Raw genomic sequence first — 19042 nt, 5'->3', positions numbered from 1 at the left:
TTGTAACTATATACTTTGTTGCTTTTGGAAATATCAAAACATTTGAAAAGATGGGGAAGTATGAAAAGGCCTCTGTTGAGCTGCATGGGATGATTGCTTGGGAAATAGTGGCAACTCATTAAATAATGGCATTTCACACTGCATGAAAGCTTCACAATTCAAAAGATGTTTCAGTTGGAAAAGCTTCTTATGCCATTGTCAACTTCCTGAACTATTTCCTGCTTTGGATTTCAAGGTATTGTCTAAGGAGCATTCTATTTATACCTTGTTTTTTAACCTTAAGTGATTATATGCATTTTAGGTGTTTTTATTTAGCCAAGCTGCTTCATAAAAGTGTATTTTAAACTAATAATTTGTGTATTTTATTCGATTTTTTGAATGTATGTGACAGGACAATGTAATAATTTATGAGGGGTTTTTTGGTGGATGTTTTTGTGTTCGGTTGTTGTGGGTTTTTATCACAAGTGTACTATATGTTGAATTGTGTTTCAGTTCTCTGCACTTTCTGTTGACTGCCAGTCTTTGGTCCAGGCCCTGCAGGAGTTGCCTCTACATCTGAGGCTGAATATAGCTGCTGACCTTGTGCAGGTAATGCTGTGAAATTTCACAAGAAAATGCAAATATTTTTAGAAGAAATAATGTGTACAAGAATGATTAGTCTTCAAACAGAAGTAGAATTTATTATATAAGTAAATGCTTTCATTTAGATGGGTGTGTCAAGTGGCATGTAATGCAGGATACCCCTCTGTTGACACATTTTTTGTGTCTATTTGCCTTAAACCAAATGTCTGGATGTGCAGCATATTAGATTTGAGATCAAGTATCAGAGTATTTGACATGGAATTATTGCACTGTTTTTGTGTTTGCTTCTCTTGTTAGCAGCTGTTACAAAATTTTGGTGCAAACTTTTAAGTGCTTTTACATTCTTCCTGCTAAGTATATTAATTGTGATTTAATCTTCTACATAACTAATATGGAACAAATGTGCTTTTCTTCATGAATCAATCCTTATAGGTAAAACTGTCAATTGTACAGGTGAAGAAAGTGTAATTTATTCACCAGTGGCAGGATAGCAACAATATTAGTAAAGTGTTCCTTCAAGCTGTGAAAAAGAAAATACTAATGTAAGGGAGGAAGATCCAGTGAGACTTAAATATAAAATTCTTAAAAAGCTCCATTTGTCCAAGCAAGCAGAAGTATGGCCCTTACAGAAGGATGAAGACTAGCCGTAGGGAGAAGGACTTTGGGGGTGTTTGTGAATGAAAAGCTCAACATGACTCAGCATGCACCATGTTTCAAAGGAAACCTGACCAGCAGGTTGGGAGGGGTGATTGTCACTGTCTGCTCTGCCCTTGTGAGATCCTACCTGGAGAGCTGCATCCAGCTCTGGGGTCCCCAGCACAAGAAAGACATGGACCTGTTGGAGTAAGTGTGGAGGAAGGCCACAGAGTTGATCAGAGAGCTGGAGCACCTCTCCTATGAAGACAGACTGAGAGTTGAGGCTCTTCAGGCTGGAAAACAGAAAGTGCCAGAGAGAACTTAAGCACCTTCCAGTACCTACAGAGCAGAGCTGGAGAGGGACTTTTCACATGGGTGTGTATAGATAGGACAAAGGAAATAGCTTTAAGCTGAAGGAGAGTTAGTTTAGATTAGAGTTCAAGAAGTTCTTGACTGTAAGAGTGGTGAGGCACTGGAACAGCTTTCCTAGAGAAGCTATGGACTACCTATCCCTGGAAGTGTTCAATGCCAGGTTGGACAAGGCTTTGAGAAATCTGGATTAGTGGAAAGTTCCCTGCCCAGGCAGCTTAGAACAGGTAATCTTTAAGGTCCCTTCCAAACCAAACAATTCTATGATTCTGTCAGTGCCCGTGTTAGCATACAATCTCATATTCTGTAATAAGGGATAAAAGGAGTTTATATTTTGCATTTGCTTTTGCAAAAGTATCAAGATAACTTTAGTTTACTTTTACTTCTGAATTCGATTCTGCTCAAATTTCCTGTACCTTCTTAAGTGATCAGATATAGCCAGTATGAATTATAATCCAAATTAGACAGAATAGTAATAATAAGTCATTATAAGGATTCAAGTCTTTCTTGTACTCCACAGGCATCAACACCTCTAGAGATCCCACAGATGAAGTCTAAAATGTTTGAAGATGGGAAGAAGAGAGAGCAGCTGTTCCGACAGTCTCTGGCTCAAAGTGAAACTGGGTTGGTCTCCCATCCTGTTGGTAATTCTGTTGCTTCATCAGAACCTGGGAGTAAAAATGGCTCTCAGGCAAATGCAAGAGAATTACTTCAAAGAGTCCATCCACTATCAAATCAAGACACTGACCATTTGGATGAAGAACTAGATCTTCTCCTGAATCTAGAGGCTCCCATTAGTACAGAAAATAGACCTATGTCAGGTACATTATCCTGCAGCATATCAACTGAGAATGATTTGAAAACGGATTGTAAGGAAAATGGTAAGTTTTCTCCCCAGCATGACCTTATTTAATTTCCATTGCTCTCTGTTTTGGTGATGTTTTTGAATTTTTGATTAGCCAGTCAACAGTACTGCTATCATAAGTGAAATGCAGTGTGACAGAGATTATCTGGGGCTGTGTTCTGGCCCATTTGTTCATTTTCAGTTTTAACTCCTCACTAACCTGAAGTTTCACCATTGTCAGTTTACTTTAAACATTAAGTGAAATTCTTCTGCAAAACAGCATTGGGCTTATTTAAAAATTTAAATTAGCAAAAATTTAAATTAAAAAAAAAGTGTACTACTAGAAGATTTTATTTCAGGGAAGCTAAAGTATTCATGTAACTTCATCGACCTTTAGTTCACTAATAGTGTACAGAAGAATTGACAGCTATTTCTGATGGATTCTCCTAAATACGACTTTCAAACTTTACTAGCATTGATTGTACAAAATGAAGTTTAGCATGGAAACTGTTTTTGGAATATGACTTGCTGTTCTTCAAGAAGGAGAGATTGTGTTTAAGTACAGTCAGTTGTGTGTTGAAAGCAAAATGATGCAGGACAGAGGTAGTATGGATTAGTTTCCAGATTTTCAGTCTTCTTGTTTTTGCTTCTCTAGAGCCTTTAAAAGTAGATATGCCTGAAGAGAAGAGTACATCATCACAGCAGCAGCAAAGTACGTCTAAAGATGTTACTGAAGAGGAGCTTGAAGATTGGCTGGACAGCATGATTGCCTGAAGCTCAAATTTCCTAATATGAATAATTGAATATAGCAAACATTATGTAGAAACTTGAATCTTTATCTCCTTGTTATTTCTTTTTTCTGTATGCTAAATGCCTGTTTTTCTTTGCTGGCACTTAAAATTTTGTGCAACAAAAATGAATTTGGATAAGATTGAAAATTGTTGAAGACTAATGATATTACTAGAAAGGTCTAAAATTTGTGAAGGTAGAGTTTTCTTTGCTAAAGAAGCAGGCTACAGTGCAGAAGTAGAACAGTTATTTCAGCTTGTACTTGCTCTATGTAGTCCTTAAAATAAAGCTGTGGATGAACAATGAATATATGTGTTTTTAGTTACCATTGTCAAAAAACTCCATGTTGTAGAAAAATGGAAAAGATGACAGCAACAGTTATATTTGGTTTATAATACTTTATTGCAGTGGGCACTTTTTATTAGAAGGAAAAAAAAAAAAGCATAATCCTAGCAACTTCTACTTGCAGGTGACCGTAGAGCATTGTTTTATTTTGGCCTAAGATTTAAATTGTGTTCATTTTGATACAGTGTATGTCTTTTAACAGCATCATCTAATAAGCTGTTATTGAAGGTAGTATATAAACAAACTTTTAAGTGCAATTTGATACAGAAAGACAGAAAAGCAATACAGTTAATGGGTCTGTTCACCTAGAACACTAACAAAAAGTTTGCATAGCTATGTCTACAGAGGTTTTAAGGCACTTTAATGTTTCAAGGTTGACAAAGTGTTTGAAAATGATTTCTTTTTAACTGCTTAAAGCTTTTCAAACTGTATCTTAATACATTCACTAGCAAATTATGTGGGGAAAAACTGGACAGCAGTTAATTTTGCTATTTTTTCTGAGGTACGGTCTCTGATGTTCAAGTTCTTCAATGTCAGATGTGCAATTTAGATGCCTTTTAGCCCTTTCAACTGTACTGCCAAACACCAGGGTAATGATGTGGTTAAAAAGTTGTTATAATTTCAGGCCATGTCTGAACTGGAAGGCTTAAGTTCATCTGGCATAGTTTTTGCTAATTAAAATTCCAACAAAAGACCTGTTTCATATGTGGTAGGTACAAAAAGCCTCTGAAATAGTGTCAAATTTTATGTGTGTCTTGAATTTTGAAGACATTTAAAGCAAATACAAGCTGTGAAATTATGCCTTGAAAAGATTTTTTTTTTTGTATGCTGGATCTTAGCAGTTCATGAATAAATCATTTCTTTTGTGATATTAGCTAAGTTGATCCTCATACTGTTTTCGGAAGCAGTCCCCTGCCGGGAAAAAATCCCAACATCTTTCTTGGTACATCTTCCACACAAATGATTCCTGAAAATGAGAAAGAGTATTTATTTTACCAGTAACTGTGCAGTTAGTTAGTGCTGTACTTAAACTTTTAACAATAACCACATACTGTGCCTGATGCCATGGAGTAGAATTTATAGACACTGGAACTCAAAATATTGTAACTCAATAATGTTTATAAGAATTTTATACTTCTCTTAATTCAGTACTACTGAAATGTAAGCTCAATTAGTAAAATATCAAAGTATAAATTAATCAATCTATTTATATCAGAGCAAACCTGTTGACAAATTTGTATGTAAGCAAATGTGTTCTGCTTTGTATGGAAAACAAAGGTACATCTGTAGCATTTGCCTAAGAGCTTCTTATTAGTGAGAAGATATAATTAAGTTCTAGTTATTTGCTTCTTTATTTACCTTTAGGGCCTAACAGTGCTAATATATGGTCACCCAAATACCTGTCTATCTACATATATGTAGATTTTGACTATCAATATAGTAGCTTAACTGCTTAAGCCTTTTGGGAATAAATTACACCTGCTGCATTTAAGATTTTCTTTTCAGAGATAAGATGGCAGTAAGATTACTGCTAACTGACTTCTGAGAGAGTTCACTGCTGGGTGAAATAGCACAGTGCAGCATTCCCCCTCCCGCCCCCCTTTTGTTTTAACCCTTCTTTTCTTTTGCTGCAGTAGCCTCTTGGGGAGAGTGGCATCATCCACACTTCTCCGTGGTACATCAGTTCCACCTGCTGGTACACAGCTACAAGGCTTGATAAGATAAAAATGTTGAAAGATAAGCTTAATGGTTTTTCTTAAATTTTATTTTCTACTCACCTGGCCAGTATGCTCAGTTTCATCCTTGTTAATTAGATACATTAAGAAGAACCTGAAACAAGCACATGAAGTGGGTATTAATGGAGGAAACATCTCCCCCCGACCTTTTCTAGTCAGGGGTATGTGAGGAAGACAATGTCAACCAGCAAAGCAATGACACTACTAGGCATCTAAAGTGCTTAATTTAAGGGAGAAAATTCTGTCCTGAAGCATGTCTCCTGTGAAACTGCTAGCAGATTAAAAAAATCTGTAGAAGTAGAAAAATGCAGTTTAGCATTTCTTTCATTTCAGTGTGAGGAGCAATACCTGAATTAGACATATGCCAAGTTCTGAGCACATATGCTCCAACATGTCACCTTGGAAGAGGTTACTATGGCTACTGCGTGAGAAGTGTGGTAAATACTGAGCTGCACCAGGAGTTCTGAGCACTGCTGCTATACAGCTCATAGGCTGAGCCTATCCTTCCCCAATGCCTGAGCTCAGTCAAATGTTGAGAGCTTCAACTACTTAGGAAGACTGTACAGCATCAGCTGTGGTCTGTTTAGAGGTAATACTAGTCATGGTTGGTCAGTTTCGGTGCAGTGAATTTGGAATGAGGCTATGTGCTTTCATTGTGAAGGAAGGAACGTATACTGATTTCACCAGTTATCTAATTAAAGGGTAACCTGGGTAAAAAGGTTGTTCACTATATATTCTATTATGAAGGCAATAGCCATTTTTAATTTACGGTGAATTAGAGGTTCCCATGTAGCAACTAAACCATTCAATACAGTAAGAAAAGCTTGGACGTTGTAGAGTAGTAAAACTATGGATATTAATAGAAATTTGAATCACATTAAGCAATTGATTTTTTTTTTAATTTAAAAAAGTTCAGATGCAGTGTTTCAAAGCCAGACTGCTATAAGATTTCACCAGCTTCTCCTTTCATTCTACTGGTGCCATGCTTGTATAATTAATTACCTTTGTTGTATGAATAACTAATGCAACAAGAATAACTTTTTTAATATTCTCTTACTAATCAAATACTAATATCCCCATTTACTAATGAAAGTGGAAGAGCACTCTCTCGGGAGTTTGGTGTAGTCTAAACATGTACAGCTCCTGAGTGCTTCCAGGTTTCAAAATGCTCCACTGCCACTAAAGAACTATAGGAATGGAGTTAATTATTTTTTGGAGCTTATCTTTGAAGAAATTTCTACAAGTGCCTTTATTTGCTTTGGTTTGGTTTGGGATTTCTTTTTTTTTAAATTGAAGCCAGTTTTCTACAGTCTCATCAGCATTACCAAGCCACCAGAAGTCACAACCAAAACTTCCAATCTAAGACAACTTATTAAACTGTCTGCTATCCTTCCCCATATCTGGCTTTCCTCCAAGGAGAATAAGTAGTTGATTTGCCTTCTGGTCTCATACTACTAAGGTACCTCATGTGTAAGGTGAGCGCTTACCACCAGGTAAGTGCTGGTAACCAAAGGTAACCATCAGTGTGGAATAGAGGAGGGGAGACCCTAAAGGAAAGGAAATACTCCTCAGTTTTCTAGAATTCTGTCTTGGGATTTTCAGCAATGTGTGCACCTAAATGACACACATCTGAAAGGTCTCTTTATCATAATTCCAATTGTAAAATGTACTTACAGATAGTTTGCCAAGTTATGTTCTTGCAAAGTATGTGTTTCAAAGCCGTGTGGAGTTGTGTCAAAGTAGTCATTGCCGATTCCACAAATAAAGCATTTGGTCTGAAAGCAAAAGTTGTGGTTACAGATAAATTTTAACTCGAAACCACTGATTGGTGACAATCTAGGTGAACAAGAGCAATTAAAAATTTAACATGCTTCCTACCTCCATGTCTTCCCTCACTTGTTCTTGCTGGTCTCTTAATTCACCAAAAGCATCAATAATCAGACCTGTTTCAAATAGAAAAGCAGCAACACTTCAGTACTCAGCAATATTCATATTGCAAGTAATGTCAGTCCTCCAGTGTCTAGAATTTAGTGTACTTATACATACAGGCACAATCTTGGGAGTGGAAAAACTTTTTTATGCTTCATTATTAATAAATATTATTTATTAATATATTAATAATATTATTAATTAATAGTTCATTTAACCTTACACAAACTCATCTCTTTGGTTCCCATAAATGAAATTAATTTTCACTCTCCTTTTCATTAAACTCTTATATCCCAAGTCTTTCTCAACATAGACAGCTCTGCTCCCACAGCCCACCTTGGACAGTTAGTGAGTTTGCTTTGCATTTGAAGCATTACTCCTCCACTTTTAATGTTTTAAGAAAAGAACTGCATCATTTTGGAGACTGTGACATTTGTAACTTTTTCTCAGTTTTGACGTGCTACATTATTTTCTTTGCCACCAGGTTGCCAGTGCGTTTTTTTCTTAACAGCCTTAGAAGAGTTTATGCAATGAGTGTTGAATACTGCCCATCACCAAAGAGGGGTCTTGTGTGCTGTAAACCACGACTGCAAACCAATTAAAACTGCAAATCTGCCTCTAAAGAAAGGAGGAAATGGCTATGTGGCCATAGTGACTTCCTCCGTGACATTTACCCTTTCCAACTGGAAAGTCTCCCAGTCAGCTGTGGTGATTCCAGGCTAAAAGTGAGAAGAGTGTCTTCAGCAAGGCTCTCCCAAGTTTCAGTGCTTAGTGTAGGAGAACAGTGATCCTGCACAAGGTTCATCATTGCTGGATAATTGCAAAAGTGTTCATAAAGACTGCAACCCTTGTAAGTTGTAACCCACATTCCTTGTGCTTTGACTTCGTGTAGTACTTGGGAAAAGGCATCTTATGTATGAATTAATATAAAACTATTGCTTTCTGAATTAATGATTTTATAAAATCAGGAATAAGTCTTTACAGCAAAACTGCTAAATTTACCTTAAACATAAATATGCTTTTCAATGGTGCATTATTTTTGAACAATTTCTACTAAGGTAAGTGATAGTACCTTGAATAATGGCCAGTAGGATAACAATGACAAAGAAGAAAAATGTGATGTCAAAGACAATTCGGTACATTTCATAAGGGTCTCCAGCAGGATCCTCAATTTCATCTCCAATGCCACCACCTGCTCTTACACCCACATACATGTGGAACAGGTAACACTAAAAAAGAGTGAGGAAAATTACAGATACATTTACCATGAACTCTTCTTTTGGATTTTTTCTCTTTTTTAAAAAATTTATTCTGCTCTGGTAATTCTTTTGACAATTTAAGCAACAAACAAATAGTAACAAGAACACATAATATCATTCCTCACGTATCAAACACACTGCACCAAAAATCTGCCACTGTCTCAACTAATGTTATTCCACCTTCAGGTGTACTTACTAAGAGAGGGAGTCAGCATCAGCTGTTACCTGCCCCTCACTCACTGGGTCTTACTTTGAGACTGAGATCATTTTGGGGTTATTTTTCTTGTATTTGTTACTGTATTTAACTATCTTCTATTCCTTATATTGATTTCTAAGGTTCTATCTTGCTCTGAGTAAGAGGAAGGCATCTTTTAAAGATTTGCAGTGAAGTTTAGAAATGTAGAAAATATTGCCGTAAAATAAATAGCGGGATGTTCACAAGTGGATCTAGCTGTTTGTAGGTTTCTAGATAAATTAATTTTGCAATACTAGATGTCTGATTTATTATATTGTAAATTAGTTGGGATCTGTAAAACAACCTGTGTTCAGTTCAATGCAGAAGAAATCACTTTACAAAAGTATTGTCTTATTTTTGAAGACATAAATCTTAATCAAAATATCTTTAATAATCTCTATATTGAAGCTCTGTAAGTATTTTGGAATGGAATCTGCTAGTGATAAACTACTGATGTTCCTGTATGATTTGCTACAGAATCTTGTAAACCACCTCCAGCTACACAGTATGGGTTAAAACCAATATCAATCTAACCACAGCCAGTTTTCTGGAGTCACATTAGATATCAGGGTGTTAAATAATGAGTATAAAACCAGGCATTAGCAAACACTAAACAGAACTATACATCCATTTCTATAATGCAATTTTACTGATGGCACAAGATGCTAGTACTAGATTAATAATACTTAAAAATGTAGCTCAGAATTGATTTACCTCACTTGATAGAGTGGTTTAAAATGTAGTATAGTTTTATTATTCTAACTATTCCTATACCTATTTATGACCAAACCATAGTATTCAGCTCAAAACATTTGGACGGGTTTCACAATTTCTGTAATTTGCTTGTCTAACCTGCACTCAATGTTTAAAAGAAAGTTCAAGAATAGCGAGGATCATTTTGTGAAGTTAATGATACACTTCTGAGGTATTTTATTCTGTCTCTGGTGTAAAACGCAGGGTAGAGAGTTTCTGTTCCTTGGGAGATATTGGCTGGCCCCGAACTCAGAATATTACATTTTTAATACCTGAATTTGTGTTTTCTGTATACAGTAGGAAAATCAAATACTCTTCATACATTAATATATATCTGTAGAGTACGTGCTATTTTGACAGAAATGGCATTCAGTGGCAATGGGTAGAAATCAGATTATAAATTGGTATATTCAGATAATCATAATAAGTTGTAATTTCTGCTTTCCAACCCTTGACTTCTTTCTTCATGACTAAATTACTAATTGTAATTTTGGAGCAGGCTTTTAGAACTAGGGCTAATAATATCACATAATTCATATAACCTAAATAAGGACAGGAAGAGCTTGCACACTTGCAAACATGGGGAACAAATGGGGTTTCTTTGTTGTGACAACACAGCTGCCTTTTGAAGCTCTGACCAGTTTGTCAAGAAATTCCTTTTTACTTTGAGCGTTTGCCATCCTCAGCTGTAAAAGCACTGTGGCACATCATAAACCACAGTATTTAGGAGAAAAATTCAGAATACCTTACTATGTATCATCTATTTGCTGTTGCATTTAGACCAGTGGAGAATGCTGAAGTAATGTCAAGACTATTTGTATTTCCAAAGCGACATGTATCAAGAAAAAGAACTCAATGGATTTAACACAAACACATCCCTCCTTACTCATCATTCTGTCTAAAGTACCCTTTGGAAAATTCAGGATGATATTTGAGACACATGGTGATGTTTTAGTTACCGTCATCATGTCGTCACACTTCATGTCTGGTTCATCTTCATCTTCACTTTTGTTGTAGAATTTGCGGAAGAAGTTGAAAGCCACCACAGTGTAAAGGTACACTACTACAGCCAGGAGTCCCACAGTAAGCACAAGCTGCATATGGAGACGTGACATGAAAATAGGTTGCAATATCATTTTGTCACAAGACACATGCCAGCTTGGTGCATTGCCTTAAATATTGAAAATTAGTCATATTGTATCTTTCCCAATAAGGAAACTAAAGACAGCAGCTGTGTGTGTATCACCAAAGCAATTTTTTACACTCATTTGTTTAAAAGTTTAATTATAGTAACTTGAAACACTGGATATACGATAAATATTAAATAATAAAAATAAAACCCTTTAGATAATTTGACAATTTCAGCTGGGACTTATTAGGACCTATAAAGACTTATCATAGTGTATTTTCTCTTCCAAAGCTGTTTAGTAAAGCCATTGCTAAAATGGAGAGAAAATTCATTAGATAAGAGTAATTTCCAGGTCCTGCCTGTAAGGAAATAAAATCATTAGGTGAAAAAGTTTAGCAGTTAATGAGAGTAGATTATATTGTCTGTTGGAAGATGCAGCTCTGGAGTAGAGTTTACTCAAAGCTACATATTTTAAAAAATGCAACAACCAGTATTTACTTTTTTAAAAGAAACAAGAGTATGAAGGACAAGCTGGTCAATTATCACCATGAAGATCTGTCAGCATGCTCCCAAAGCGAACATTTCAGTGCAGAAATCTGCAGCTGTCTTTCAGTGTTCTTATTTACTCGCCAGAAAAGCAACAGCATTAGAAAAATTATTCATTGCTTGTTAAGAATGTAAAAGCCAGGGTCTTTAGTTACAACAGTTTTGCCAACTACACTCAGTTTTGACTATTACATTTTTAAAAAATTCATATGGAAGATACATAAGTCACTACAGTCATTAAACTAATATGAAATTGGTCATCTTGAAGTAAAAGGAATAGTATAAAACCAGAGATTTTATTTGCTTGAGTGATGATAACACGTCATCACTTTGTGTGGGTATATTTTTATGCCTGTTCCAAAACATCATGTGATATAAAATGTTTTGACAAATCTAGCAGGGCATAGGTGTGGGCTTAGAATATATGTTACTGCATTTGAGAAGGAATGGAATGTGTATGTTTGAAATTATATTTCGGGGAATTTAGACTTCTTAAATGTGAGTTTAAAAGTAACTGTAAATCTTGCTTTTTGTTGTTATTCTAGCTAGGAACATGGATTCTTTGGAGATAAGAGCATGATTCCCTGCAGAAATTTTAACAATTAGTTTTAGAAGTATACTTTATTAACCTGATTTTTGCATGACAAAGTGCCATAGAAGCATATTCTGCAGTGCAGAATGCCCACACCTTTAAGCACATTCTTATTAGCCAGGTGTTGAAATCTCAGTGCCCAGGTCATTAATACTGCTGTAGCTATGGAGGGATTGTGTATTCTTAATATTTATCACCAATCAGCTCATCATTGAGAATATAGAATGAGCTGGTTAGGTAGTAATTCATATTCTTATATTTTTGTAAAATGTTGTGTTTTCTATTGTATACGACACTTCTTTATCTGTCATCACTTGGTGATGTTATAATTTATAGATTGTTATAATATATATATATAAGTATGTATTAAGTGTGCTGCAGAAGATATAATCAATCCTATTATAAAAATGAATGATCATAAAAATGAATTGCATTCCAATATTTCCATTACAACAATTTTTTTCCAGTACTTTTACAAAGTATATTTCTTTTCAAACCTTTTCATGTAGCACTAACCTGTTTGCCATTGTGAGTGACTGAAGACAAAATAGTTCGCAGTGTCTTAAAACCCATAGCAATATCCAGCAGATGAGCAGCAAAGAAGAAGTTGTTGTAGTGCCCAAGGATAGACATAGTTGTGTACCAAGCTAAGTATAAAAATGACTGCAGAAAAAGTGAAAAGTGGTAGAAGGTTAACATGTGCTGATGTGCATTTTTGGATCCAGAATGTAGCATTTTTAAGTCACTCAGGTTGTTATAGTAGGACACTTTGCCTACGTAGGGATTAAACAGCTGAAACTTCTCCCAACTTTTGAAAATTACGAGTGATGGAGTGGGATGTCACCCTGCTTTTGCTGTTGAAAAATGCTGAGACCGGCCTCCCTCAACAACCCCAAAAACAGACATCACAAGGATGTGAAAAACCTGTGTATCCTGACAGCTACTGCCGCTGGGGTGTGGAAGGCAGGTGTTTCCTGATAGAGCAACCAATGATTGGTAGTACTAATAACTTATTTTAAGATGAATGGTGCTCTGCTGAGCCCGTGACTAGCCTGGGAACATGTGAATTCCACTCAATCACTTTACGTTGTAAAAACTCAGTCCCATTTTTTAATGGCCGGGATTTTCTACTTCTTGAGGTTGAACCAAAGAGGTCTGATGCTGATGTGGGCAAGTAACATAACAATAATTATTGAACTACCTTTTAAACCATTAATTTAATAAATAATTTACTACAATAGCAGTTATAACTATCTATAATGTGTCATATATAATTCTGAGTAAAACATCCTTCAGTCTAATCACAAGACAGAAAAAAATATTTTAAAATGGCTCTGTAATGCAATATTATTTGTGTATGTTGAAAATAAAAGCAGATGGCGGAGGACATACATGTTTAGAATAAATCAAAGCATATTCATCTAGGGTAACATACTCACATTGTCAGTGAAAACAACTCCGAGCTTCCAAATGTGGTACTTTGTATCAATGGAGCTTAGCCTAAGAAATAAACAATTTTTGAAATGCATACATATCAGAAAATAAATATTGAATTCCATATTTATAAACAGCCAGCTAGTCATATCACTTGATTCTTTTTTTTGCTGAAGGTGGTGATATAGATTAATTGTTCATTTTTTGAATGGTTCAGGTACTTCATTTTTCAGAGTATTTATTAATTCTGAGCATGATAAAGAGTTTCTAAACCAACAAAATTGATGTAAAAATTTCAGGAAGAATGATATTTCCATATTCCAGACTTAAAAACTTAAGATCTATGCCAAAAGTAGTGAAATGTGGAACACAGATTGCTTAAATTGAGGAGGTAAGTGTTCTGTCTAGTGTAAAACATTCCCAGAATAACCAAGAGAAAATGCAATGCCTTCTACAATATTCTAAATATTTTATCAGCCATTGGATGGCATGCAAAGGGAAATCTTTCTTGTGCATCTTACACATTGAGAAAACCAACTAATGTAGGAGCATACTGGATTATAAACTTTGTTGTAAGACCTTAAAAATGCTGCATTAAATATTGTTGAAAATGAAAGAGTGGCCAACTATATCAGTCAGCATAAATTCGCTGATTTTTTTTCTTACTTTTATAACACGATTGTGTTTTAAAACAAACAAAAATCTATTTTATTTCCACACTAGGAAGACTCCTCCATTCTAATTTTCCATGTTGAGGAAAAAATCACAACAATTTCAAAATGAAATCCACTTTTATCTTTGATGATGAAGTTATTGCAGCACATAATTTGTCTCTGAAACTCAGAAGTCATACCATGACACAAGAGATGCCTCTTCTGGTTCGCTCTCTTCCACTGGACTAAAATCAAGGGCACTTTTGTCCAAGCCCAGAAGTTCTGCAATGCGCTCTGCTCCGTATAAATCTCCATACTTGTTAATAACCTAGAAAGGGAAAAAGGGAAGGTTTTGCTCACAGAAACTCCTCAGTGACAGTCACCTACTCTAAACCAGCAGTCCTCAGGAATTAAAAAAGAAGTCCTTCACAATTAACACTACTAGAACAGTAAGAACTCCCAGGAAACCAGGGGAGCATAAAAAAGAAAAATAGAAGCATTAGAGGCTATTATCTGAAAGCTTATGTATAATTTTCTGTCATTTAAGCTGGCATGTTTTTCTTTTTTTAGGGCAATGAGGGGGCTTTGTATCCTAAAGATGACAATGATTGCAAATTAGACCTGCTTTGTGCTGATTGACAGTACAAAGTTATTTCAAATGTCTGAGTCTAGGAAGGAAACCACAGCCTTCTGTCTTCCTCCCTCCTCCCACCTACGCCACAGCTGCCTGTTCACCAAGACATGTAACACAACAATGACTTCCATAAAACAAATTCCAGTTCTCTGTTATTTCTGTATTTATGTGTACAGAAGCATATGGATATCCAAATTAACCAAATAGTTGATTATTGCTCTCAAAAGCATAATAGAAATATAAAAAACCTACCTTCCGTTTCACAAATTTGTCCCAGTAATTGTTAGGGAAGGACCTACATAGATAAGGCAAAGATATTTAAACTTGTTAGGGAAAAGGGAAAAAAAACAAGGAAAAAAAGACAAAATACCATGTTCCTGATCATTGCAATTTTTTTTCACTCACTGCACTTCAAATTAGGAGAATGATTTCATGGGGACAACAGCTGTTATAAATCATAATTTTCTGCAATATAATCTTCCCCCTACAAACCCTCTTTGTTTTTCTCATTCACAAATATGACTGGCTACAAAAGCTCAGCAGGCTAAACACTATGGCCTGATAAACGTAACAATTCCTTAGTAGCAGGTTAGTCACTGTAATATCATTCATCTACTAAATAAATACTTTATCATCCCTAGCCATAAAAATCAGACCAGACAATGATTTTCAGAGAAAAAAAAATATAATCTTAAAGGATAAACAATTTTTTAGTTCATTGGGTTACATTTCAAACAGAGGCTGAACACTTGAACACAAACCAGTTGACAGTTTGCCAACAGAATATATAAAAATCTTTAACTTGCCAAGAAAATTCAAGATCATTTGCCAATATATAGCAAATATATAAATATATATATCAGTATCCTGGAACCGCTCATTCTAATGATCTTACTGTATATATATATATATATATATATCTCTCAGTATCCTGGAACTGCTCATTCTAATGATCTTACTGTCTATTATACCCGTTTTGAGGAATGCCAGTTAGCAGGAAACATTACAAAATTTAAGATTTTTCTCTCCTTATTTCCTGGAAATAACACTGAGTTGACAAATAATACAGGAATGCAAAGAGAAAAAGAACTACTTAAACTAAAGAACAGTATTGGTAAAATAAAGTAAATGCTAGCACAAGAAGAATGACATTCCACAACTATGTTCTGCTGGGATGTGAAGCAAACTTCCCAATGACTATGCTCCAACTTTTACCTTTCTGAATTGGAATTCTGAATTAAATTAATCCAGATAAAGGCAAATGCTTCTAGCGACTGGAATGGATGGTATATTCTAGTCCAATGCTCTGTATTATTTTTTTGCTTGATTTCTCAGGCTTTTAAGCAAAATATATCATAGTGTAGCCAGCTTGTGTCTCTCTCTTTCAGAAAAAACTCCAATAATTTGTCAGGGTACATATTTCGCACTTTTAATTACTTTTTTCCCATTATAGAAAGCACATTTCAGTTTATACAGAACACTGGGTACCCTCCAGCAGTGGTTATTCTTATCGTACAGTACTTGCACTAAACCTCGAGACTCAGTTAACATTAGAGGGAAGGATTAGCCTGCTCAAATTAGTCTTAATCTTTTGTTTAACTTCAGTAGACAGTGCAACATGCTGAGAACAGACTGTACAGCATGTCATTAAGGATAAGTTGACAGTGTATTTCATTAGTTCATGCTTCTGTTTGCTGAAGATTAACTTACTGGGTATCTAGATGGGTTGCTGTCAATAGTTTGATAGCAACCCATCTAGATACCCAGTAAGTTAATCTTCAGCAAACTGGTTGGAAAATAAGCAAGCTCTCTAGTTTCCCAATTATCTTTGGTTGTAACTTTAATAATATGTACTAGTCCATATTGCTGAATGAAATTAAGAAAATTCTTAAAACTTAGGTGTAGTAAAACAAAGCATTCAAGAATTTCCAGTATTTTAGAAATTCTAATCATGGAAGCATAGATGGAAGGGACCTTAAAGATCATCTAGTTCCAACTCCCTCCTATAAGCAGGGCCAACTTCCACTAGACCAGGATGCTTCAAGCCCCATCCAGCCTGGCCTTGAACACTTCCAGGGCTGGGACATCCACAGCTTCTCTGGGCAACCTGTTTAGGTGCCTCACTGTTATAGTAAAGAACTTCTCCCTAATAGCTAATCTAAACCTACCAGTAAATTCCAAAAAGCAGCCTGTAGTCAAGGCATTCTTTCTGTGGGAAGAGAGCTGACTTGCTGTGTTTGTCTGTGCCACTCCTACAAAATGCTGTAGCTTACTGAGATTCTTAGAATCATAGTATGACTACTACAGTATTTGGTAATGCCTACAATTTGACATATATTCCTGTCAGACCTACTCAAATTCTAGAAATGCTATTTTTCACTAGATTTACTCGTCTTGTCATGTACAAATTTCTTAACCAAGCAATGGGAAAGAAAGGGATGAGAATATGTACACTGTACAAGTGAAATAGTCACTGGAAAGGATGGAAGTTATCTTTTAAAAAACTTTTATCTTTTTAAAACTTTCTCAATAGAGACTAATATGTGAAATGTCTTGGAGAGACATTTTGAGTTAAAATACCTAACCCTTGCAAACCCTAGAAATGAAAAGGAAGTGGAATGTATGTGTTATCATAGTATTTATTAAATAAACAGATAATACAGGATTTCACGTTAGAATCTACTACTGTAGCATCTAATATAAGGGGCTAAATGCCTTTCTTTTAGATGAACTAAGTGACTGGTGGACAGGAAAGGTTCTAGATCAGTGGCTTAATGAGCTATAATATTATAAGCAGTTTACATAGAGTCTGATTTTTCTTACGGAGTATTTATAACAAGGCGATCCCACTGTCCTTTGATATCATCCTCAGTTGGTTGTTCAGTTATGTATAGTCCATCAAATTCCAGCTTTCTAGCTACCTCCTTTTCTCTCTTGAATACAACCAGAGGGACCTGTGAAAGTGACAGTGGCCATCTTTGTAATGGTTTATGTATTTTTGGTTCTTTGTAACACAAAAATGTAAGACTAGAATCTCCCACACCAGGCAGAACAATGCCTAGGCAGCCTCTGAGCAGTGGCCACCTTGGCAGTCAAGCCCCAACCCTCTCCCCCACACAGCTTTTTATTGCTGAGTGCAGAATATCCCTCTGGTTGGGTGGCTCAGCTGTCTTGGCTGTGACCCCTCTCAGCATACCTGCTGAGGGATGCACAGAGTGGGTAAAGCAAAGACAGAGCCCTCACTGTGCAAACACTGTCCAGCAATAACCAAATGTGGCTGTGTTATCTGCACTGTTTTGGACACAAATCCAAAACACACACACACACACACTGCTAGGAAGAAAGTTAACTCCATTTCTGCTGGCCAGAATACAGGAGGAAAACATTTACCTGTTGAGCACTGAGAATTTGTAAACAGCTAGGTACAAATAGCTATTTCAGTATTAGCACCACCAGCCACCTTGGGACATAGCCCATGTTAACAAACAGATTAGCAGTAGGGTTAAGAACTTGCCTTTAGGCAGTAGTATCCAATCACACAGACAAAGGAGATGACAGTATGAATAACTGCCAGTGCTCTGAGAGCAGGTGCCATGTAGCCAGTACTTTCTTCTAAAACAAAAAACACCATGCCCTCCTCTTCTTCCTCTTCAGCAAAGGAGTTCCAGAGATTAGAGTCTTCCTCTACTTCATCAAGTGGTTCTTCTGTCACCTGAGAAAAATTCAAGCATATTGAAAACAAAATAAATTTAAAAGTTTTTCCTTTAATTACAAATGATGTTTTCAAAGCCTGCTCAAAGGAAGATGATAGATAATTAGCTCTAAACATTCTTCATTTGCATAGCATAAGTCTCCACATCATGTCACTGAAAAGAAAATCTGGAAAAAGCAAATACATACAGTTTACAAATCTCTCTAACAATGCTGTAGCAAAACTAAAACCTATGAAAAAGATATACAAAAACTGTTTCTTGGAAGAAGTGAAGAATGACAGGTTTATCTGTTATGACTGAATTCAGGGTTTGGTTTTGTTTTTTTTTTTTTTTTTTGGTTTTTTTTTTTTTTTTTTTTGGTAATCTACATAGTTCCTGATTGCTCGAGTCTAAAAATAAGCAAAATTTTAATATTATTTTCATATAATCACAGTGTACACACTGTTCATAACTTTTTATTTCATGACTCAGTTTAGAGCCTACAAATTATGTACAGTGTTTCATCAGCTGACATACTGCCCTAAATTCTTCCAATGACTTTAAAAACCTGCCCTTTAAAATTAAATCCCTAGGGGTGCTTTATTGACAGCTTTATCTGTAAGCTCAAGTCCTGTTCAGTCCTGTTTGACTGCCACTGACCCTTCCTTATGTATGACAGATGGACTTGCACTGATAGACACGAACTTTTCTCCTTGCTCTTCAACAGAATGGGTTGTCACCCATCAGACTCAAAGAAAAGAAGAATGGGGAGAAAAGAAGACTGGCATTGACGAAAGCAGAATTCTACATGTATATTTGAAGTCCATCTTCTCTAACCCTGTGGGAAAGAAGGAAAGTGACAAGGGGAAAGCCCTAAACAGCCAT

General features: G+C 35.8%; 2 protein-coding genes across 9 annotated transcripts in view; one reads left to right on the top strand and one right to left on the bottom strand.

Annotated features, from left to right (window-relative positions):
- Positions 1-3527, top strand: part of AVEN (apoptosis and caspase activation inhibitor) — an 86279-nt gene extending 82752 nt beyond the window's left edge. Inside the window, exons 4-6 of the mRNA XM_039705025.1 lie at positions 493-588; positions 2108-2468; positions 3087-3527. Coding sequence (XP_039560959.1) covers positions 493-588; positions 2108-2468; positions 3087-3205 — 576 coding nt within the window. The 3' untranslated portion in view covers positions 3206-3527. The remainder of the gene's footprint in view (positions 1-492; positions 589-2107; positions 2469-3086) is intronic.
- Positions 3528-4377: 850 nt separating this feature from the next.
- RYR3 (ryanodine receptor 3) overlaps positions 4378-19042 on the bottom strand; it is a 193441-nt gene continuing 178776 nt past the window's right edge. For all 8 annotated transcript variants that reach the window (XM_039705015.1, XM_039705018.1, XM_039705016.1 and 5 more), the window contains 12 exons: positions 17980-18177; positions 17289-17419; positions 14718-14760; positions 14032-14159; positions 13184-13244; positions 12261-12407; positions 10437-10571; positions 8303-8459; positions 7180-7244; positions 6976-7076; positions 5344-5395; positions 4378-4532 (listed from right to left, as the gene is read on the bottom strand). In XM_039705015.1, the coding sequence (XP_039560949.1) occupies positions 4437-4532; positions 5344-5395; positions 6976-7076; positions 7180-7244; positions 8303-8459; positions 10437-10571; positions 12261-12407; positions 13184-13244; positions 14032-14159; positions 14718-14760; positions 17289-17419; positions 17980-18177 (1314 nt within the window). In that variant the 3' untranslated portion in view covers positions 4378-4436. The remainder of the gene's footprint in view (positions 4533-5343; positions 5396-6975; positions 7077-7179; positions 7245-8302; positions 8460-10436; positions 10572-12260; positions 12408-13183; positions 13245-14031; positions 14160-14717; positions 14761-17288; positions 17420-17979; positions 18178-19042) is intronic.

The sequence above is a fragment of the Passer montanus genome, unplaced genomic scaffold (assembly GCF_014805655.1).
Source record: "Passer montanus isolate IOZ18808 unplaced genomic scaffold, ASM1480565v1 scaffold18, whole genome shotgun sequence".
NCBI lineage: Eukaryota > Metazoa > Chordata > Aves > Passeriformes > Passeridae > Passer > Passer montanus.
This window is presented reverse-complemented; position numbering and strand designations above follow the sequence as displayed.